Source organism: Heterodontus francisci, chromosome 6, assembly GCF_036365525.1.
Source record: "Heterodontus francisci isolate sHetFra1 chromosome 6, sHetFra1.hap1, whole genome shotgun sequence".
Lineage (NCBI taxonomy): Eukaryota > Metazoa > Chordata > Chondrichthyes > Heterodontiformes > Heterodontidae > Heterodontus > Heterodontus francisci.
The window spans coordinates 156,415,470-156,432,426 of NC_090376.1; the positions used below are offsets into that span (position 1 = coordinate 156,415,470).

The following is a 16,957-nucleotide window of genomic DNA, read 5'->3' on the forward strand; positions in this document are numbered from 1 at the left end:
GCCTGGAGTGGCAGACTCTTCCACAGGTGCTGCAGATAAAATTGGTTGTTGGGGCTGTTACACAGTTGGCTCTCCCCTTGCGCTTCTGGCTTTTTTTCCTGCCAACTGCGAAATCTCTTCGACTCACCACACTTTAGCCCCGCCTTTATGGCTGTCCGCCAACTCTGGCGATCACTGGCAACTGACTCCCACGACTTGTGATCAATGTCACAGGACTTCATGTCGCGTTTGCAGACATCTTTAAAGCAGAGACATGGACGGCCAGTGGGTCTGATACCAGTGATGAGCTCGCTGTACAATGTGTCCTTGGGGATCCAAGATTCTATACCCTGGAATATTGAGCAGCCATCTTGTCCCTCCCTCAACCATGTCTTTGTGATAGCAATAATATTATAATCCCATGTGCTAATCAATGTCCTCAGTTCATCTGCCTTACTAGTAAGACTCCTTGCATTAAAATTGATGCAATTCAGCCTTGCATTTTTCACTTGTGCCTTAACAGGTCGATATTTGCTCTGCCTTCCAGACTGACTCCATTTCTCTTGTATATTTGACTGTGCATCACCCCCTGCTGTACCTCCACTCTGTATCCCATCCCCCTGCCAAATTAGTTTAAACACCACCCCCCCCACCAGCACTAGCAAACCTCCCAACAAGGATGTTGGTCCTGTTCCAGTTCAGGTGCAACCTGTCCAACTTGTACAGGTCCCACTTTTGCCAGAAACAGTCCCAGTGATCCAGGAAACTAAAGCCCTCCCTCCTGTACCATCTCCTCAACCACAATCATCTGCTCTTTCCTCCCATTCCTATACTCACTAGCATGTGGCACCGGGAGTAATCCAGAGATACAGAGAGTGACTGCCCTTGACATCAAGGCAGGATGTGACCGAGTATGACATCAAGAAGCCCTAATAAAATTGAAGTCAATGGGAATTGGGGGGAAACTCTCCACTGGCGAGAGTCATACTTAGCACAAAGGAAGATGGCTATGGCTGTTGGAGGCCAATCATCTCAGCCCCATGATATCACTGCAGGAGTTCCTCAGGGTAGTGCCCAGGCCCAACAATCTTCAGTTGCTTCAATAACCTTCCCTCCATCATAATGCCATAAGCTGGGATGTTCACTGATGATTGCATAATTTTTAGTTCTATTCACAACTCCTCAGTTAGTGAAGCAGTCCATGCCCACATGCAGCGAGACCTGGACAAAATTCAGAGTTGGGATGATGTGCAACATGAATGTTACTTGTCACTTAGGTGCCAGGAAATGACCATCTCCAACGAGAGAGAATATAATCATCTCCCCTTGACATTCAACATGCTCGGGGTTACTATTGACCAGAAACATAACTGGACCAGCCGTATAAATACAGTTGGTGTAAGAGCAGGTCAGAGACTGGGTACTCTGCAGAAAGTAGCTCACCTCCCAAGTCCCTAAAGTCTGCCGACCATCTACAAGGCACATTGTCTGGAGTGTGATGGAATACTCCCCATTTGCCTGGTTGAGTGCAGCTCCACATTCAAGCAGCTGAACACCATTCAGGGCAAAGCAGCCCACATGACCGGCACACAGTGGCAGCAAGTATGTACCATTTACAAGACGCACCGCAATAAAGCGCCAAGCCTTATTTAACAGCACCTTCCAAACCCGTTAGCTCCATCAGCTAGAAAAACAAGGGCAGCGAGCACATGGTAAAACCCATCAACACCACCAAAATAGATCAACTACAAAGCCTTGAACACATAATCTAGGCTAACACTTCAATGCTGTACAGAGGTGTTGTTGCTGCATCTGGGGTGCAGTCCTTCAGATTAGACATGCGCGTCCGGCAAAATTTTTCTTTTATTCGTTCATGGCACGTGGCGTCGCTGGCTAGGCCAGCATTTTTGCCCGTCCCCAATTGCCCTCGAGAAGGTAGTGATGAGCCATCTTCTTGAACCGCTGTAGTCCACGTGGGGTAGGTAGACCGACAGCATTGTTAGGATGGGAGGTCCAGGAATTTGACCCAGTGACAGTAAAGAAACAGCGATATAGTTCCAAGTCAGGATGGTGTGTGGCTTGGAGGAGAACTTGCAGGTGGTGGTGTTCCCATACATCTGCACGGGAATCGCATGTAAATTGCATGGATTACAGCATAGTAGCATTACTGCGTTATACAAATTAAAAAATCTGAACAGAAAACTTTACTTATAGTTTTCGCATTTTAATTCACAGCTAATGTGTATCCTTCAACCAACATCTAAAAGACTACAGGATCATAATCACTTAGTTTGTGGGCCCTTGCTGTGTGCTAATTGGCTGACGTTTTTCCTACAACACAACAGTAACTTAGCACTTTTTGAACTGTAATTAGCTGTAAATATCTTTAGAATGTCTGAACGGCACTATATCTTCTTTCTTTTAGGTCATTTGCTGCTTGTGGAATCTTGCTGTGGAATGCCTATTTGCCTACATTAACAGTGACCAAAAGGAAGTCATTTTGGCTGTGAAACAAATGAGGACATCCTGAGGACATGAAAGGTACTTGATAAACTCAGCAGATTCAATGACAATTACTGTGAATTGATTCTCAACTTAAAGTTTGCAAGGGTGCGAGCCAGTTACAGAGAAATACAAGCAAGAAAAATCATTTCATGTGCAAATAACAATGTCTACCTGTTATGCTCACATGAAGTGCACGATTGAAAATACAACAACTCAAACTGAAGAGTTATAAAAATTGACTTTTCTTTTTAAAAGTGGACAATGTGCTGGAAAAAATGTCAGCGGCAGGTCACACTTGTATATTCAAACGGTCTTACTGTATGGCAAGAATAAAAGGATACATTCAAAGCCAAGTGATGTCAATTATATCCATCCTGAACCCATCAAGACGACATTTTTGAATTGAATCGGTTCTTCTGGAACAAAGGTGGTGTGAAGTAGCCACATTCTAGGCCATTGTGCATCACCACAGGGAGGGAGATCTATGTCTCCCAACAATTGCAAGATGTGAAACAATTTGACTTTTAAAGTAGCTCTCTGGACAGGGAGAGAAAGAACCAGGACAAACATCACGAAAGCCTGTCCAGCTCAGAGCTGGGAGAAATCCAGCAAGCCAAAGAAGGTGCGCTGCTGTGAGTTCTACACTTGAACTTGATCCCCTATCTCCAGATTAAAATTTCAACCAGAGAAATCTACAAACAACCTAGGCCTGCAACTTTAAAAGAGAAATTGACCTCTGAGAAGATTCAACAGGTTTGCTGTGAACCTGAAAAACCTACCTCACTTCAAACCACTTATCCCTTTTCCTCTCGGACTTCATGTGCTCGCGAGTGAATGAGTGCGTGGGTGCAGTTACGACATTTGTGGGAATGAATATTGTTCAATAAATAATCGATCTTCTGTTTTAAACCTACAAGATAACCTGTCACTGTCTGTTTATTTGACAAATAAAAAAAAGGGTTAAAACCTTAGTAACAAAAATAATGGCAGTGCTCAAATCGGTACGGCTGACATGCAAATGGAGAACTTATGTGGTGATATAATATTTTGTTTTATAATGCTCCTGTAAAGCACCTTGGGATGTTTTATTACATAAAAGATTCTATATAAATACAAGTTGTTGTTATAATGCCAACAGACTGCATGTTGTGCACCAGATCACCATTAGTGTTGATAAATACTGATTACAGAATTCTGCAATTATCCATTAACAGACAGAATGTGTAGCAGAACTTAACAGCCAACTGCAGTGAACTTCGGTTTAATATGCACCTTCAAGGGTGGCCTTCATTTTTATGGAAGCTAGAAACCAATAATCATTTAATTGCCGCTTCTTCAAAGCCTTTTCTACAATTTTCAACACATTCGACACAAACTATCAAAAAATGTGACTAGCATAGTCGACATTTAGCCTGTTCCTCATCTACCATTGGAGCTGCGGGCTGACAAGTCTCTGGGTCCTGATGGACTTCATCCTAGGGTCTTAAAAGAAGTGGCGAGTGAGATAGTTGATGGGTTGGTTTTAATTTTCCAAAATTCCCCAAATTCAGGGAAGGTTCCATCAGATTGGAAAATAGCAAATGTACCTCCTTTATTCAAAAAGGGAGGGACGCAGAAAGCAGGAAACTACAGGCCAGTTAGCTTAACATCTGTGTAGGGAAAATCTTAGAAGCTATTATAAAGACATTATAGCAGGGCATTTAGAAAAATTTAAGGTAATCAGGCAGAGTCAGCTTGGCTTTGTGAAAGGAAAATCATGTTTAACCAAATTATTAAGAGTTCTTTGAAGTAGTAACATGTGCTGTGGATAAAGGGTAACCTGTGGATGTACTGTACTGAGACCTGGCATACTTAACATGGAAATAGACCACCAAAGCACCACTTTCAGCATTTCGGAGACAGTGACTATAATTCCGTAAGTTTTAAGGTACTTGTGGAAAAGGCCAAGAGTAGTCCTTGGTTGAAGGTGTTAAATTGGGGGAAGGCTCATTATAACAATATTAGACAGGAACTGAAGAATTTAGATTGGGGGCGGCTGTTTGAGGGTAAATCAACATCTGACATGTGGGAGTCTTTCAAACGTCAGTTAATTAGAATCCAGGACCAGCATGTTCCTGTGAGGAAGAAGGATAAGTTTTGCAAGTTTCGGGAACCTAGGATAACGAGGGATATTGTGAGCCTCGTCAAAAAGAAAAAGGAAGCATTTGTAAGGGCTCGAAGGCTGGGAACAGACGAAGTCCTTGACGAATATCAAGAAAGTAGGAAGGAACTTAAGCAAGGAGTTAGGAGGGCTAAAAGGGGTCATGAAAAGTCATTGGCAAACAGGATTAAGGAAAATCCCAAGGCTTTTTACGTATATAAAGAGCAAAAGGGTAGCCAGGGAAAGGGTTGGCCCACTCAAGGACAGAGGAGGAAATCTATGCGTGTTGCCAGAGGGACTTGGTGGATGATGAGTCTAGGGAAGGGAGTGTAGATAGTTTGTGTCATGTTGATATCAAAAAGGAGGTGGTGTTGGGCATCTTGAAAAACATTAAGGTAGATAAGTCCCCAGGGCCTGATGGGATCTACCCCACAATACTGAGGGAGGCAAGGAGGAAATTGCTGGGGCCTTGACAGAAATCTTTGTATCCTCATTGGCTACAGGTGAGGTCCAAGAGGACTAGAGAATAGCCAATGTTCCTTTGCTTAAGAAGGGTAGCAAGGATAATCCAGGAAATTACAGGCTGGTGAGCCTTACGTCAGTGGTAGGAAAATTATTGGAGAGGATTCTTCAGGTCAGGATTTACTCCCATTTGGAAACAAATTGACTTATTAGCGAGAGGCAGCATGGTTTTGTGAAGGGGAGGTTGTGTCTCACTAACTTGATTGAGTTTTTTGAGGAAGGGCAGTGGATGTTGTCTACATGGACTTCAGTAAAGCCTTTGATAAGGTCCCTCATGGCAGACAGGTACAAAAGGTGAAGTCACATGGGATCAGAGGTGAGCTGGCAAGATGGATACAGAACTGGCTCTGTCATAGAAGACAGAGGGTAGCAGTGGAAGGGTGCTTCTCTGAATGGAGGGCTGTGACTAGTGGTGTTCCACAGGGATCAGTGCTGGGACCTTTGCTGTTTGTAGTATATATAAATGATTTGGAGGAAAATGTAGCTGGTCTGATTAGTAAGTTTGCGGACGACACAAAGGTTGGTGGAGTTGCGGATAGCGATGAGGATTGTCAGAAGATACAGCAGGATACAGATCGGTTGGAGACTTGGGCGGAGAAATGGCAGATGGAGTTTAATCCGGACAAATGTGAGGCAATGCATTTTGGAAGATCTAATACACGTGGGAAGTATACAGTAAATGGCAGAACCCTTAGGAATATTGACAGGCTCTCTGGGCATACAGGTCCACAGATCACTGAAAGTGGCAACGCAGGTGGATAAGGTAGTCAAGAAGGAATACGGGATGCTTGCCTTCATCGGTTGGGGCATAGAATATAAATATTGGCAAGTCATGCTGCAGCTGTACAGAATCTTAGTTAGGCCACACTTGGAATACTGCGTACAATTCTGGTCGCCACACTACCAGAAGGATGTGGAGGCTTTGGGGAGGGTACAGAAGAGGTTTACCAGGAAGTTGCCTGGTCTGGAGGGTATTAGTTATGAGGAGAGGTTGGATAAACTCGGATTGTTTTCACTGCAACGACAGAGGAGGGGCGACATGATAGGGGCTTACAAAATTTATGAGTGGCATGGACAGAGTGGATAGTCAGAAGCTTTTTCCCAGGGTGGAAGAGTCAGTTACCAGGGGACATAGGTTTAATGTGTGAGGGGCAAAGTTTAGAGGAGATGTGAGTGCCTGGAACTTGCTGCCGGGGGAGGTGGTGGAAGCAGGTACGATAGCAACGTTTAAGAGGCATCTTGACAAATACATGAATAGGATGGGGATAAAGGGATACGGACCCCGGAAGTGCAGAAGGTTTTAGTTTAGACAGGCATCAAGATCGGCGCAGGCTTGGAGGGCCGAATGGCCTGTTCCTGTGCTGTACTGTTCTTTGTTCTGGCTCATTAGATGTTACAAAGAAATGCTTTCACTTACAAGGGATTTTACCATAGTAAAACCCTGAAGCAAATTTTCAATGTATTTTGAAACGGAATGTCAATAAAAAAAAATTACCCAGCAATTTTAACATACAATGGATATCCTAAATAGTTAGATAAAAGGAGAAAAAGGGGCCACTCCATACCTGGATCAGTGAGTACTTCTTTAGCAGCTGCTATGTCTATGAATTTTTTTTCTGCTTGCTTCTTTTCATTTTCTTCCTGGAAGTTATCAGGATGCCACTGCATTGCTAGCTTTCTGTATGCTTTTATAATCTCCCGTTTTTTAGCATTTCTGAAATGTCAAAAGTATAAAGAAATTGCTTGCCCACAACAGCCTGTTGAGGTTCTGGTACATTAAACTGCACAATATTTTACACACATAAATATTGACTATGACTTTCCTATATTTGAAAAGGTTGAGGCTCTGTTGCTGCAAAAAGAAAAACTGGGACAATTAAATGGTTCAGAATTTACGTTAAATATTAAAATATGTCATTTATGCTTACAATTACAAATATAAATATTTATTCTCTTACTGCATCACTTAATTTAAAATGTATTCCTACTGCCAGTAAATGAACTCATGAACTACAGTTACTAACATTCGACAAAGATTCATTAAATACCTTTTCACTCCTAATATTTTGTAGTAATCTTTCTTTTGTGACTGTTTTAGAAGTTTCTGTGCCCTTTCCAGCCCTTCCTTTATTCCTTGATCACTGTCACTGTGGTCTCTTGCAACTTCATAGTCCTTGATCGCTGTACAAAACATAAAGACAACTGAGTTTACTCTTTGTATTCTGCACATTACGTCACACATTCATTAAGTTCAGTTGTTAAGCAGACATCATGCAATCAGTACTTTTTAACAAAGGTGAACTGGTGTTTTATAATGGACGGATGTCTGACGGGTAAAAGTAAGCTAACTTAAAGTCCTCTCATCCTTACCTTCAATACATCAGAATTAAATCAGACAAGTAAATTGGAGTAAGGGGAAAAGCCAGAATTCAAAGATTAGAAACAACCACTGATAATATTAATGAGCAAACATTTCCATGTCCATATGGCATTCCATTATAAATTGATTAACACCTCCACTAAAATAGCAGGAACAGGAATGCCATTAGAGGTCAATTGTCTGCTAATTTGTAATGTTTATTTTAAAAGCTTTCACATCTCCCTCACCCCGCCCCCATTGGCTCAGTTGGTAATCCTCGTGGAGCTACAGAAATAAGTACAAGGCTTGAGTTTGAGTTTGAGACTGAAGGGAGCAAAAGAAAGGAAGCAAGCTTCTCAACTCATGTGTGAATATTCAGTAAAGGTAGGATTGGGCTAAGTTATAATTACCCCATCTGGCACAGATGACCTTGTCCACACATGAAGAATGATGAAGTACTTAAGGGTTCAACACAAAAACAAAATACTGCAAATGCAGGAAACCTGAAACAAAATTAGAAAATGCTGGAAATACTCAGCAGGTCTGGCAGCATCTGTGGAAAGAAACAGTGTTGACATTCTGAAAGGTCACAGATCTGATGCCCGACCTGCTGAGTATTTCCAGTATTTTCTGATTTTATTACTTAAGGTTTCAGTCCAGCACAAATTAGTATCTGAATTTTTTTGCCTCCACCTGCAAAGAAAGAAAATTCAGTGATGACACTGGGATGCTATTATATATCCGAACTGGACCAACCACTCATGCATATACATACAAGTTGAGACAGAAATGACAAATTAAAAATGATAGATTTTACAGCTGAAGGGCTTGCTAACTATAAATCAAAGCTGGCTGATGCAACAGTAGTGCTGCATCCAGAAAACAAAGTAAAGGGAAGAGGACAGAAGGATGGTTTTCCTCATTGCATCTAAACATGCACTTTACACTGTCTGCTCTGCTTGATGCTGAGCTGTCAACCTTGAGTAAGACTGCTTAAAGTAAGCTAAACTTCAGCTAACCAGTCCAAAGTGACCCATCTAAATAAACATTTAGAAATTAGAGAATAAGACCATGAGAATGTTACACCAAGAGCTGTATATATCACAGCTACAGACACAAAATGCATAAGTGTATAAGTCTCCATTAGTTACAGTTAACAAAACCAATTCACAAGGAATAAACATAAATATCAAACAAATGGACCGTACCTTCTTCATATCGTTCCTCTAAAATATAAGCTTCTGCTCGGTCTTTCAATGCATTTACATTGTTTTCATCCTGGTTCAATACCTGTGTGCAGGTTTTGATGGCTTCTTTTGCTTGTTGGTTCTAAATGAGAGATCACAATAGTCGAATACGATTTAAAGGAGTACTAGCTTCATGAATTACTCACCAATCTTCCTTGGAAGGTAAAAGGCTGTGAGTTTTTTTTAAATTGTGCAAAGATGATGTAATGAGTTTTAAGTAGATTTACATTACCTGCAAATAGGGGTAGGGAAGTGACCAACAATTTTACAAGATCCATTCAACAAAACTGAAGTGTAACCCATAAAAAGATGAATTGCTAAGATATAATTGCAATTATATTGGGCCTTTATTCCCTGGAGTTTAGAAGAATGAGAGGTGATCTCATTCAAACGTACAAAATTCTTACAGGGCTCGAGAGGGTTGATGTTTCCCCTGGCTGGGGAGTCTCGAACCAAGGGACACATACGAACATATGAATTAGGATCAGGAGTAGGCCACTCAGCCACTCGAGTCTGCTCCCCCATTCAATATGGCTGATCTGATTGTAAACTTGACTCCTGCCTACCCCCGATAACCTTTCACCCCCTTGCTCATCAAGAACCTATCTATCTCTGCCTTAAAAATATTTAAAGACTCTGCTTCCACTGCCTTTTGAGGAAGAACGTTCCAAAGACTCATGACCCTCAGAGAAAAAAATTCTCCTCATCTCTGACTTAAACGGATGACCGCTTATTTTTAAAACAGTGACCCCTAGTTCTAGATTCTCCCACAAGGGGAAATATCCTTTCCACATTCACCCTGTAAAGACCCCTCAGGATCTTATGTTTCAATCAGGTCGCCTCTTACTCTTCTAAACTCCAGTGGATACAAGCCTAGCTGTCCAATCTTTCTTCATAAGGCAACCTGCCCATTCCAGGTATTAGTCTGCTAAACCTTCTCTGAACTGCCTCCAATGCATCTACATCCTTCCTTAACTAAGGAGACCAATACTGTACACAGTACTCCAGATGTAGTCTCACCACTGCCCTGTATAACTGAAGCATAACCTCCCTACTTTTGCATTAAATTCCCCTTGCAATAAATGATAATATTGTATGAACTTTCCCAATTAGTATCTGAACCTGCATACTAACCTTTTGCAATTCATGCACTAGGACACCCAGATCCTTCTGCATCTCAGAGTTCTGTAATCTCTCACCAGGTAGATAATGTGCTTTTTTAATCTTCCTACCAAAATGGACAATTTCACTTTTCCCACATTATACTACTCCATTTGCCAGATCTTTGCCCACTAACCTATCTATATCACTTTGTAACCTCATGTCCTCTTCGCAACTTACCTTCCTACCTATCTTTGTGTCATCAGCAAATTTAGCAACCATACCTTCATCCAACTCATTTATACAAATTGTAAAAAGTTGAGGCCACAGCACTGATCCCTGCAGCACACCACAAGTTACATCGTGCCAACCAGAAAATGACCCATTTATGCCTACTCTTTGTTTCCTGTTAATTAGTCAGTCTTCGATCCATGCCAATAAGTTAACCCTACACCATGAGCTTTTATTTTCCACAATAACCTTTGATATGGCACCTTATCAAATGCCTTCTGGAAATCTAGGTACATTACATCACCAGTTCCCATTTATACACAGCTCATGTTACTTCTTCAAAGAACGCCAATTAATTGGTTAAACATGATTTCCCTTTCACAAAACCATGTTGACTCTGCCTTGTAACCTTGAATTTTTCTAAGTGCCCTGCGATAACGTCTTTAATAATAGCTAACATTTTCCCAGGACATATGTGTTAAGCTAACTGGCCTGTAGTTTCCTGCTTTCGATCTCCGTCCTTTGTGAATAAAAGGAGTTACATTCACTATTTTCCAATCTAATGGAATCTAGGGAATTTTGGAAAATTAAAACCAACGCAATGACTATCTCACTCGCCACTTCTTTTAGGCCCTGAGGATGCTGTTGCTATTAGAGAGACTTGGTTGACCCGGGGACCTGTCAGCCTGCAACTCCAACAATTTGCTCAGTACTACTTCCCTGGTGATTGTAATTTTCTCAAGTTCCTCCCTCCCATTTCCTGATTTACAGCTATTTCTGGGATGTTATTTGTATCCTCTATAGTGAAGACTGATGCAAAATACCTGTTCAATTCATCTGCCATCTCCATATTTTCCCTTAATTCCCCAGACTCACTTTTTGTTTAGAGATACAGCACTGAAACAGGCCCTTCGTCCCACCAAGTCTGTGCCGACCATCAACCACCCTTATATACTAATCCTATATTAATCCCATATTCCTACCACATTACCAGAATTCCCCAACCACCTACCTATATACTGGGGGCAACTTATAATGGTCAATCTACCTATCAACTTGCAAGTCTTTGGCTGTGGGAAGAAACCGGAGCACCCGGCGAAAACCCACGTGGTCACAGGGAGAACTTGCAAACTCCACACAGGCAGTACCCAGAATTGAACCCGGGTCGCTGGAGCTGTGAGGCTGCGGTACTAACCACTGTTTCTATAGGACCACTCACTTTGTTAACTTTTCTTTTTTAAACATCTATAGAAACTCTTAGTATCTGTTTTTATATTTCTAGCTAGCTTTCTCTCATTCTAATTGTCTCTCCTTATTAATCTTAGTCATTCTTTGCTGTTTTTTATATTCTTTCCAATGTTCTGACCTGCCACCCTCTTTGCGCAATTCTATGCTTTTTCTTTACATTTGATACGATCTTTAACTTTTTTAGGAAACCACGAACAGAGAGTCCTCCTTTAGGAATTCTTCTTTCTTGTTGGAATGTATTTATTTTGTGCATTCTGAAATATCCCCTTAAATGTCTGCCACTGCACCTCTATTGACCTATCCCTTAACCTGATTTGCCAGTTCACCTTAGCTAGCTCTGCTTTTATGCCATTATTCAAGTTTAAAATACTAGTCTTGGACCCATTCTTCTCTCCCTCAAACTGAATGTAAAATTCAATCTTATTATGATCACTGCTACCTAGGGGCACCTTCACTATGAGGTCATCAATTAATCCTACCTTGTTGCACAATACCAGGTCTAATATAGCCTGTTCTCTGGTTGGCTCCACAATGTGCTGTTCTAAGAAACGATCCTGAAAATTCAGGGGCGGCACAGTGGTTAGCACCGCAGCCTCACAGCTCCAGCAACCCGGGTCAATTCTGGGTACTGCCTGTGTGGAGTTTGCAAGTTCTCCCTGTGTCTGCGTGGGTTTCCTCCGGGTGCTCCGGTTTCCTCCCACATGCCAAAGACTTGCAGGTTGATAGGTTAATTGGCCATTATAAATTGCCCCTAGTATAGGTAGGGAAATATAGGGACAGGTGGGGATGTGGTAGGAATATGGGATTAGTGCAGGATTAGCATAAATGGGTGGTTGATGGTCGGCACAGACTCGGTGGGCCGAAGGGCCTGTTTCATAGAACATTACAGCGCAGTACAGGCCCTTCGGCCCTCGATGTTGCGCCGACCTGTGAAACCATCTGACCTAAACTATTCCATTTTCATCCATATGTCTATCCAATGACCACTTAAATGCCCTTAAAGTTGGCGAGTCTACTACTGTTGCAGGCAGGGCGTTCTACGCCCCTACTACTCTCTGAGTAAAGAAACTACCTCTGACATCTGTCCTATATCTATCACCCCTCAACTTGAAGCTATGTCCCCTCGTGTTTGCCATCACCATCCGAGGAAAAAGACTCTCACTATCCACCCTATCTAACCCTCTGATTATCTTATATGTCTCTATTAAGTCACCTCTCCTCCTCTCCAACGAAAACAACCTCAAGTCCCTCAGCCTTTCCTCGTAAGACCTTCCCTCCATACCAGGCAACATCCTAGTAAATCTCCTCTGCACCCTTTCCAAAGCTTCCACATCCTTCCTATAATGCGGTGACCAGAACTGCACGCAATACTCCAGGTGCGGCCGCACCAGAGTTTTGTATAGCTGCAGCATGACCTCGTGGCTCCGAAACTCGATCCCCCTACTAATAAAAGCTAACACACCATATGCCTTCTTAACAGCCCTATTAACCTGGGTGGCAACTTTCAGGGATTTATGTACCTGGACACCAATATCTCTCTGCTCATCTACACTACCAAGAATCTTCCCATTAGCCCAGTACTCTGCATTCCTGTTACTCCTTCCAAAGTGAATCACCTCACACTTCTCCGCATTAAACTCCATTTGCCATCTCTCAGCCCAGCTCTGCAGCCTATCTATGTCCCTCTGTAACCTACAACATCCTTCGGCACTATCCACAACTCCACCGACCTTCGTGTCATCCGCAAATTTACTAACCCACCCTTCTACACCCTCATCCAGGTCATTTATAAAAATGACAAACAGCAGTGGCCCCAAAACAGATCCTTGCAGTACACCACTAGTAACTAAACTCCAGGATGAATATTTGCCATCAACCACCACCCTCTGTCTTCTTTCAGCTAGACAATTTCTGATTCAAAGCACTAAATCACCTTCAATCCCATACTTCCGTATTTTCTGCAATAGCCTACCGTGAGGATCCTTATCAAACGCCTTACTGAAATCCATATACACCACATCCACGGCTTTACCCTCATCCACCTGTTTGGTCACCTTCTCAAAAAACTCAATAAGGTTTGTGAGGCACGACCTACCCTTCACAAAACCATGCTGACTATCGCTAATGAACTTATTCTTTTCAAGATGATTATAAATCCTATCTCTTATAACCTTTTCCAACATTTTACCCACAACCGAAGTAAGGCTCACAGGTCTATAATTACCAGGGCTGTCTCTACTCCCCTTCTTGAACAAGGGGACAACATTTGCTATCCTCCAGTCTCCGGCACTATTCCTGTCGACAATGACGACATAAAGATCAAGGACAAAGGCTCTGCAATCTCCTCCCTGGCTTCCCGGAGAATCCTAGGATAAATCCCATCTGGCCCAGGGGACTTATCTATTTTCACACTTTCCAAAATTGCTAACACCTCCTCCTTGTGAACCTCAATCCCATCTAGCCTAGTAGTCTGTATCTCAGTATTTTCCTCGACATTCATATTTCTTTCTCTACTGTAAATATGGACGAAAAATATTCATTTAACGCTTCCCCTATCTCCTCTGATTCCACACACAACTTCCCACTACTATCCTTGATTGGCCCTAATCTAACTCTAGTCATTCTTTTATTCCTGATATACCTATAGAAAGCCTTAGGGTTTTCTTTGATCCTATCCGCCAATGACTTCTCGTGTCCTCTCCTCGCTCTTCTAAGCTCTCCCTTTAGATCCTTCCTGGCTAGCTTGTAACTCTCAAGCGCCCTAACTGATCCTTCACGTCTCATCCTAACATAAGCCTCCTACAGTGCTGTATCTCCAAACTAAACTAAACCATTCTATGAACTCATCTAGGCTACCTTTGCCCATCTGATTCTTCCACTCTATATGTAGTTTAAAAGCACCCACGATTATCACCGTACCTTTCTGACAAGCTCCCATTATTTTTTCTTTTATCTCTGTCCTACCATGTGGTCACTGTTAGAGGGGGTGTACACCACTCTCACAAGTGACTTCTTGCCTTTATCATTTCTATCCAGATAGTTTCTACATCCTGCTTTCCTGAATTTAGGTCATCCGTCTATAAATGTGCTAATACCGTCATTAATTAACAGAGTCACCCCTCCACCTTTTCTCAGCTTCCTGTCCTTCCTAAATGTCATGGCACCCTTCAATATTCAGGTCCCAATCTATGTTATCCTGCAGCCATGGCTCTGTCATGGTTATCAGATCATACTTTTTCATTTCTATTTGTGCTATCAGTTCATCTGCTGTGTTTTGAATGCTATACGCATTCAGATACAAAGCCTTTAATTTTGTCTTTTTACTATTTTTGTAATGTCTAGCCTTGACTGCCGATTTACTCTTGGATTTGTACTCTGTCCCTTCATGTCACGGTCTGTTTATCAGTTCCCATATTAACAGCTTTCTCTCTTGCCTTGTCTCTACTCTTTGATTTACCACATCTACCCAAATTTGATCCCTTGCTCCCACTATTTAGTTTTTAAAAACCCTCTACTTCGCTAGTTATGCGGCTCGCTAGAACACCAGCCCCAGCACAGTTCAGGTGTAGACTCAGAATAAGGGGACTGAGATGAGGAAGAATTTCTTCACGGAGGGTGGTGAATCTTTGGAATTCTATGCCCCAAAGGGCTGTGGGGGCTCATTCATTGAGTATGTTCAAGAGATCGATAGATTTCTACATATTAAAAAGATCCAGGGATACGGGTATAGTGCAGGAAAATGCTGTTGAAGTAGAAGATTAACCGTGATCTCACAGAATGGTGGAGCGGGCTCCAAGGACTGAATGGCCTACTCCTGCTCCTATTTCTTATGTTTATTGATTCTAAATTATGATTTTACAGACAGAGAAGTTGCAGAAGGCAGTTACCCTGTGGCAAACTGTGCAAGAATGTCAGCCTGGTGCATCAGTGGCCCACTTCAGTTTGCACTGGAGGCAATTCAGAGAAGGTCCACATGGTTGATTCCAGGAATGAAGGGATTGTCCTATCAAGGAAAGGTTGAGCAGGTTGGGCCTTTATTCATTGGAGTTTAGAAGAATGAGAGGTGATATTACTGAAACATACAAGATTCTAAGGGGTCTTGACACCGTAGATGCTGGGAGGATGTTTCCACTCTTGGCGGAATCTGGAACTAGGCGGCAGAGTTTCAGAATTAGGGGTCTCCCATTTAAGACAGAGAGGAGGAGGAATTTGTTCTGATGGTTGTTAATCTTCGGAATTCTCTACCCCAGACAGCAATGAAGGCTGGGTCAGTGAATATATTCAAGGCCAAGTTAGACAGATTTTTGATTCTCAAGGGAGTCAAGAGTTATAGGGAGCAGGCAGGAAAGTGGAGTTGAAGCCACGATCAGATCAAGCATGATCTTACTGAATGGCGGAGCAGGCCCGAGAGGCCGAATGGCTACCCATGCTCCTATTTCTTATGTTCTTATATTTAATGAATTCTAGATAGTCATAATGCTTATAAGGGAAGCTGCATTGCAGATTAAAAATAGTTTGTATTTGGTTACTACAGTGGAATTTATCAAGAGGATTGAGGAATGCGATAGTACAGAGACTAAATAGGCAACATCAGTTTATACAGAGGTTACTTATCTTCCCTTCCTCAACTTCTCTGTCGCCATTTATGGAGATCGGCTATCAACCAATATTAACTACAAGCCCACAGACTCCCACAGCTACCTGGACTACACTTCCTGCAAGATCCATTCTCCCAGTTTCATCATCACTGTGGCATCTGTTCAGACGATGTAACCTGGAGCTTCCAATATTTCTTCTTTTTTCCTCAACTGAGGATTCCCTGCACCCGCCCCCCCAACCCCCCCACCCCCCAACATGGTAGACAGGGCCCTCAACCATGCCTGACCTATTTCATGCAATTCTGCTCTCACCCCTTCCCCTCCCTCCCAGAACCATGATAGGGTTCCCCGTGCCCTCACTTTCCACCCACCAGCCTCCATATTAAACAGATCATCCTCTGCGATTTCTGCCACCATAACACATCTTTCCCTCCCCTTCCCTCTCAGTATTCCGAAAGGACTGCTGCCTCCGTGACATCCTGGTCCACTCCTCAGTTACTCCAAACACCTTCCCCCTTTCCTATAGGGCCTTTCCATGCAAGCACAGGGGCGGCACAGTGGCGCAGTGGTTAGCACCGCAGCCTCACAGCTCCAGGGACCTGGGTTCGATTCCAGGTACTGCCTGTGTGGAGTTTGCAAGTTCTCCCTGTGTCTGCGTGGGTTTTCTCCGGGTGCTCCAGTTTCCTCCCACAAGCCAAAAGACTTGCAGGTGGATAGGTAAATTGGCCATTATAAATTGTCACTAGTATAGGTAGGTGGTAGGGAAATATAGGGACAGGTGGGGATGTTTGGTGGGAATATGGGATTAGTGTAGGATTAGTCTAAATGGGTGGTTGATGTTCGGCACAGACTCGGTGGGTCGAAGGGCCTGTTTCAGTGCTGTCTCTCTAATCTAATCTAATCAGATGCAATATCTGACCTTTTAACTCATTCCTTTTCAGTCCAGGGCTTTAAACGTTCTTTACAAGTGACACAGTGTACTTCTTTCAATTTCATATTCTGTATTCGTTGCTCACAATGTGGTCTA

At 42.7% G+C, this 16,957-nt stretch overlaps 1 protein-coding gene across 1 annotated transcript in view; it reads right to left on the reverse strand.

Annotated features, from left to right (window-relative positions):
- Positions 1-16,957, reverse strand: part of dnajc3a (DnaJ (Hsp40) homolog, subfamily C, member 3a) — a 120,942-nt gene that overhangs the window by 13,432 nt on the left and 90,553 nt on the right. The window contains exons 9-11 of the mRNA XM_068034397.1: positions 8,714-8,834; positions 7,195-7,327; positions 6,712-6,860 (exon numbers count right to left, since the gene is read on the reverse strand). Coding sequence (XP_067890498.1) covers positions 6,712-6,860; positions 7,195-7,327; positions 8,714-8,834 — 403 coding nt within the window. The remainder of the gene's footprint in view (positions 1-6,711; positions 6,861-7,194; positions 7,328-8,713; positions 8,835-16,957) is intronic.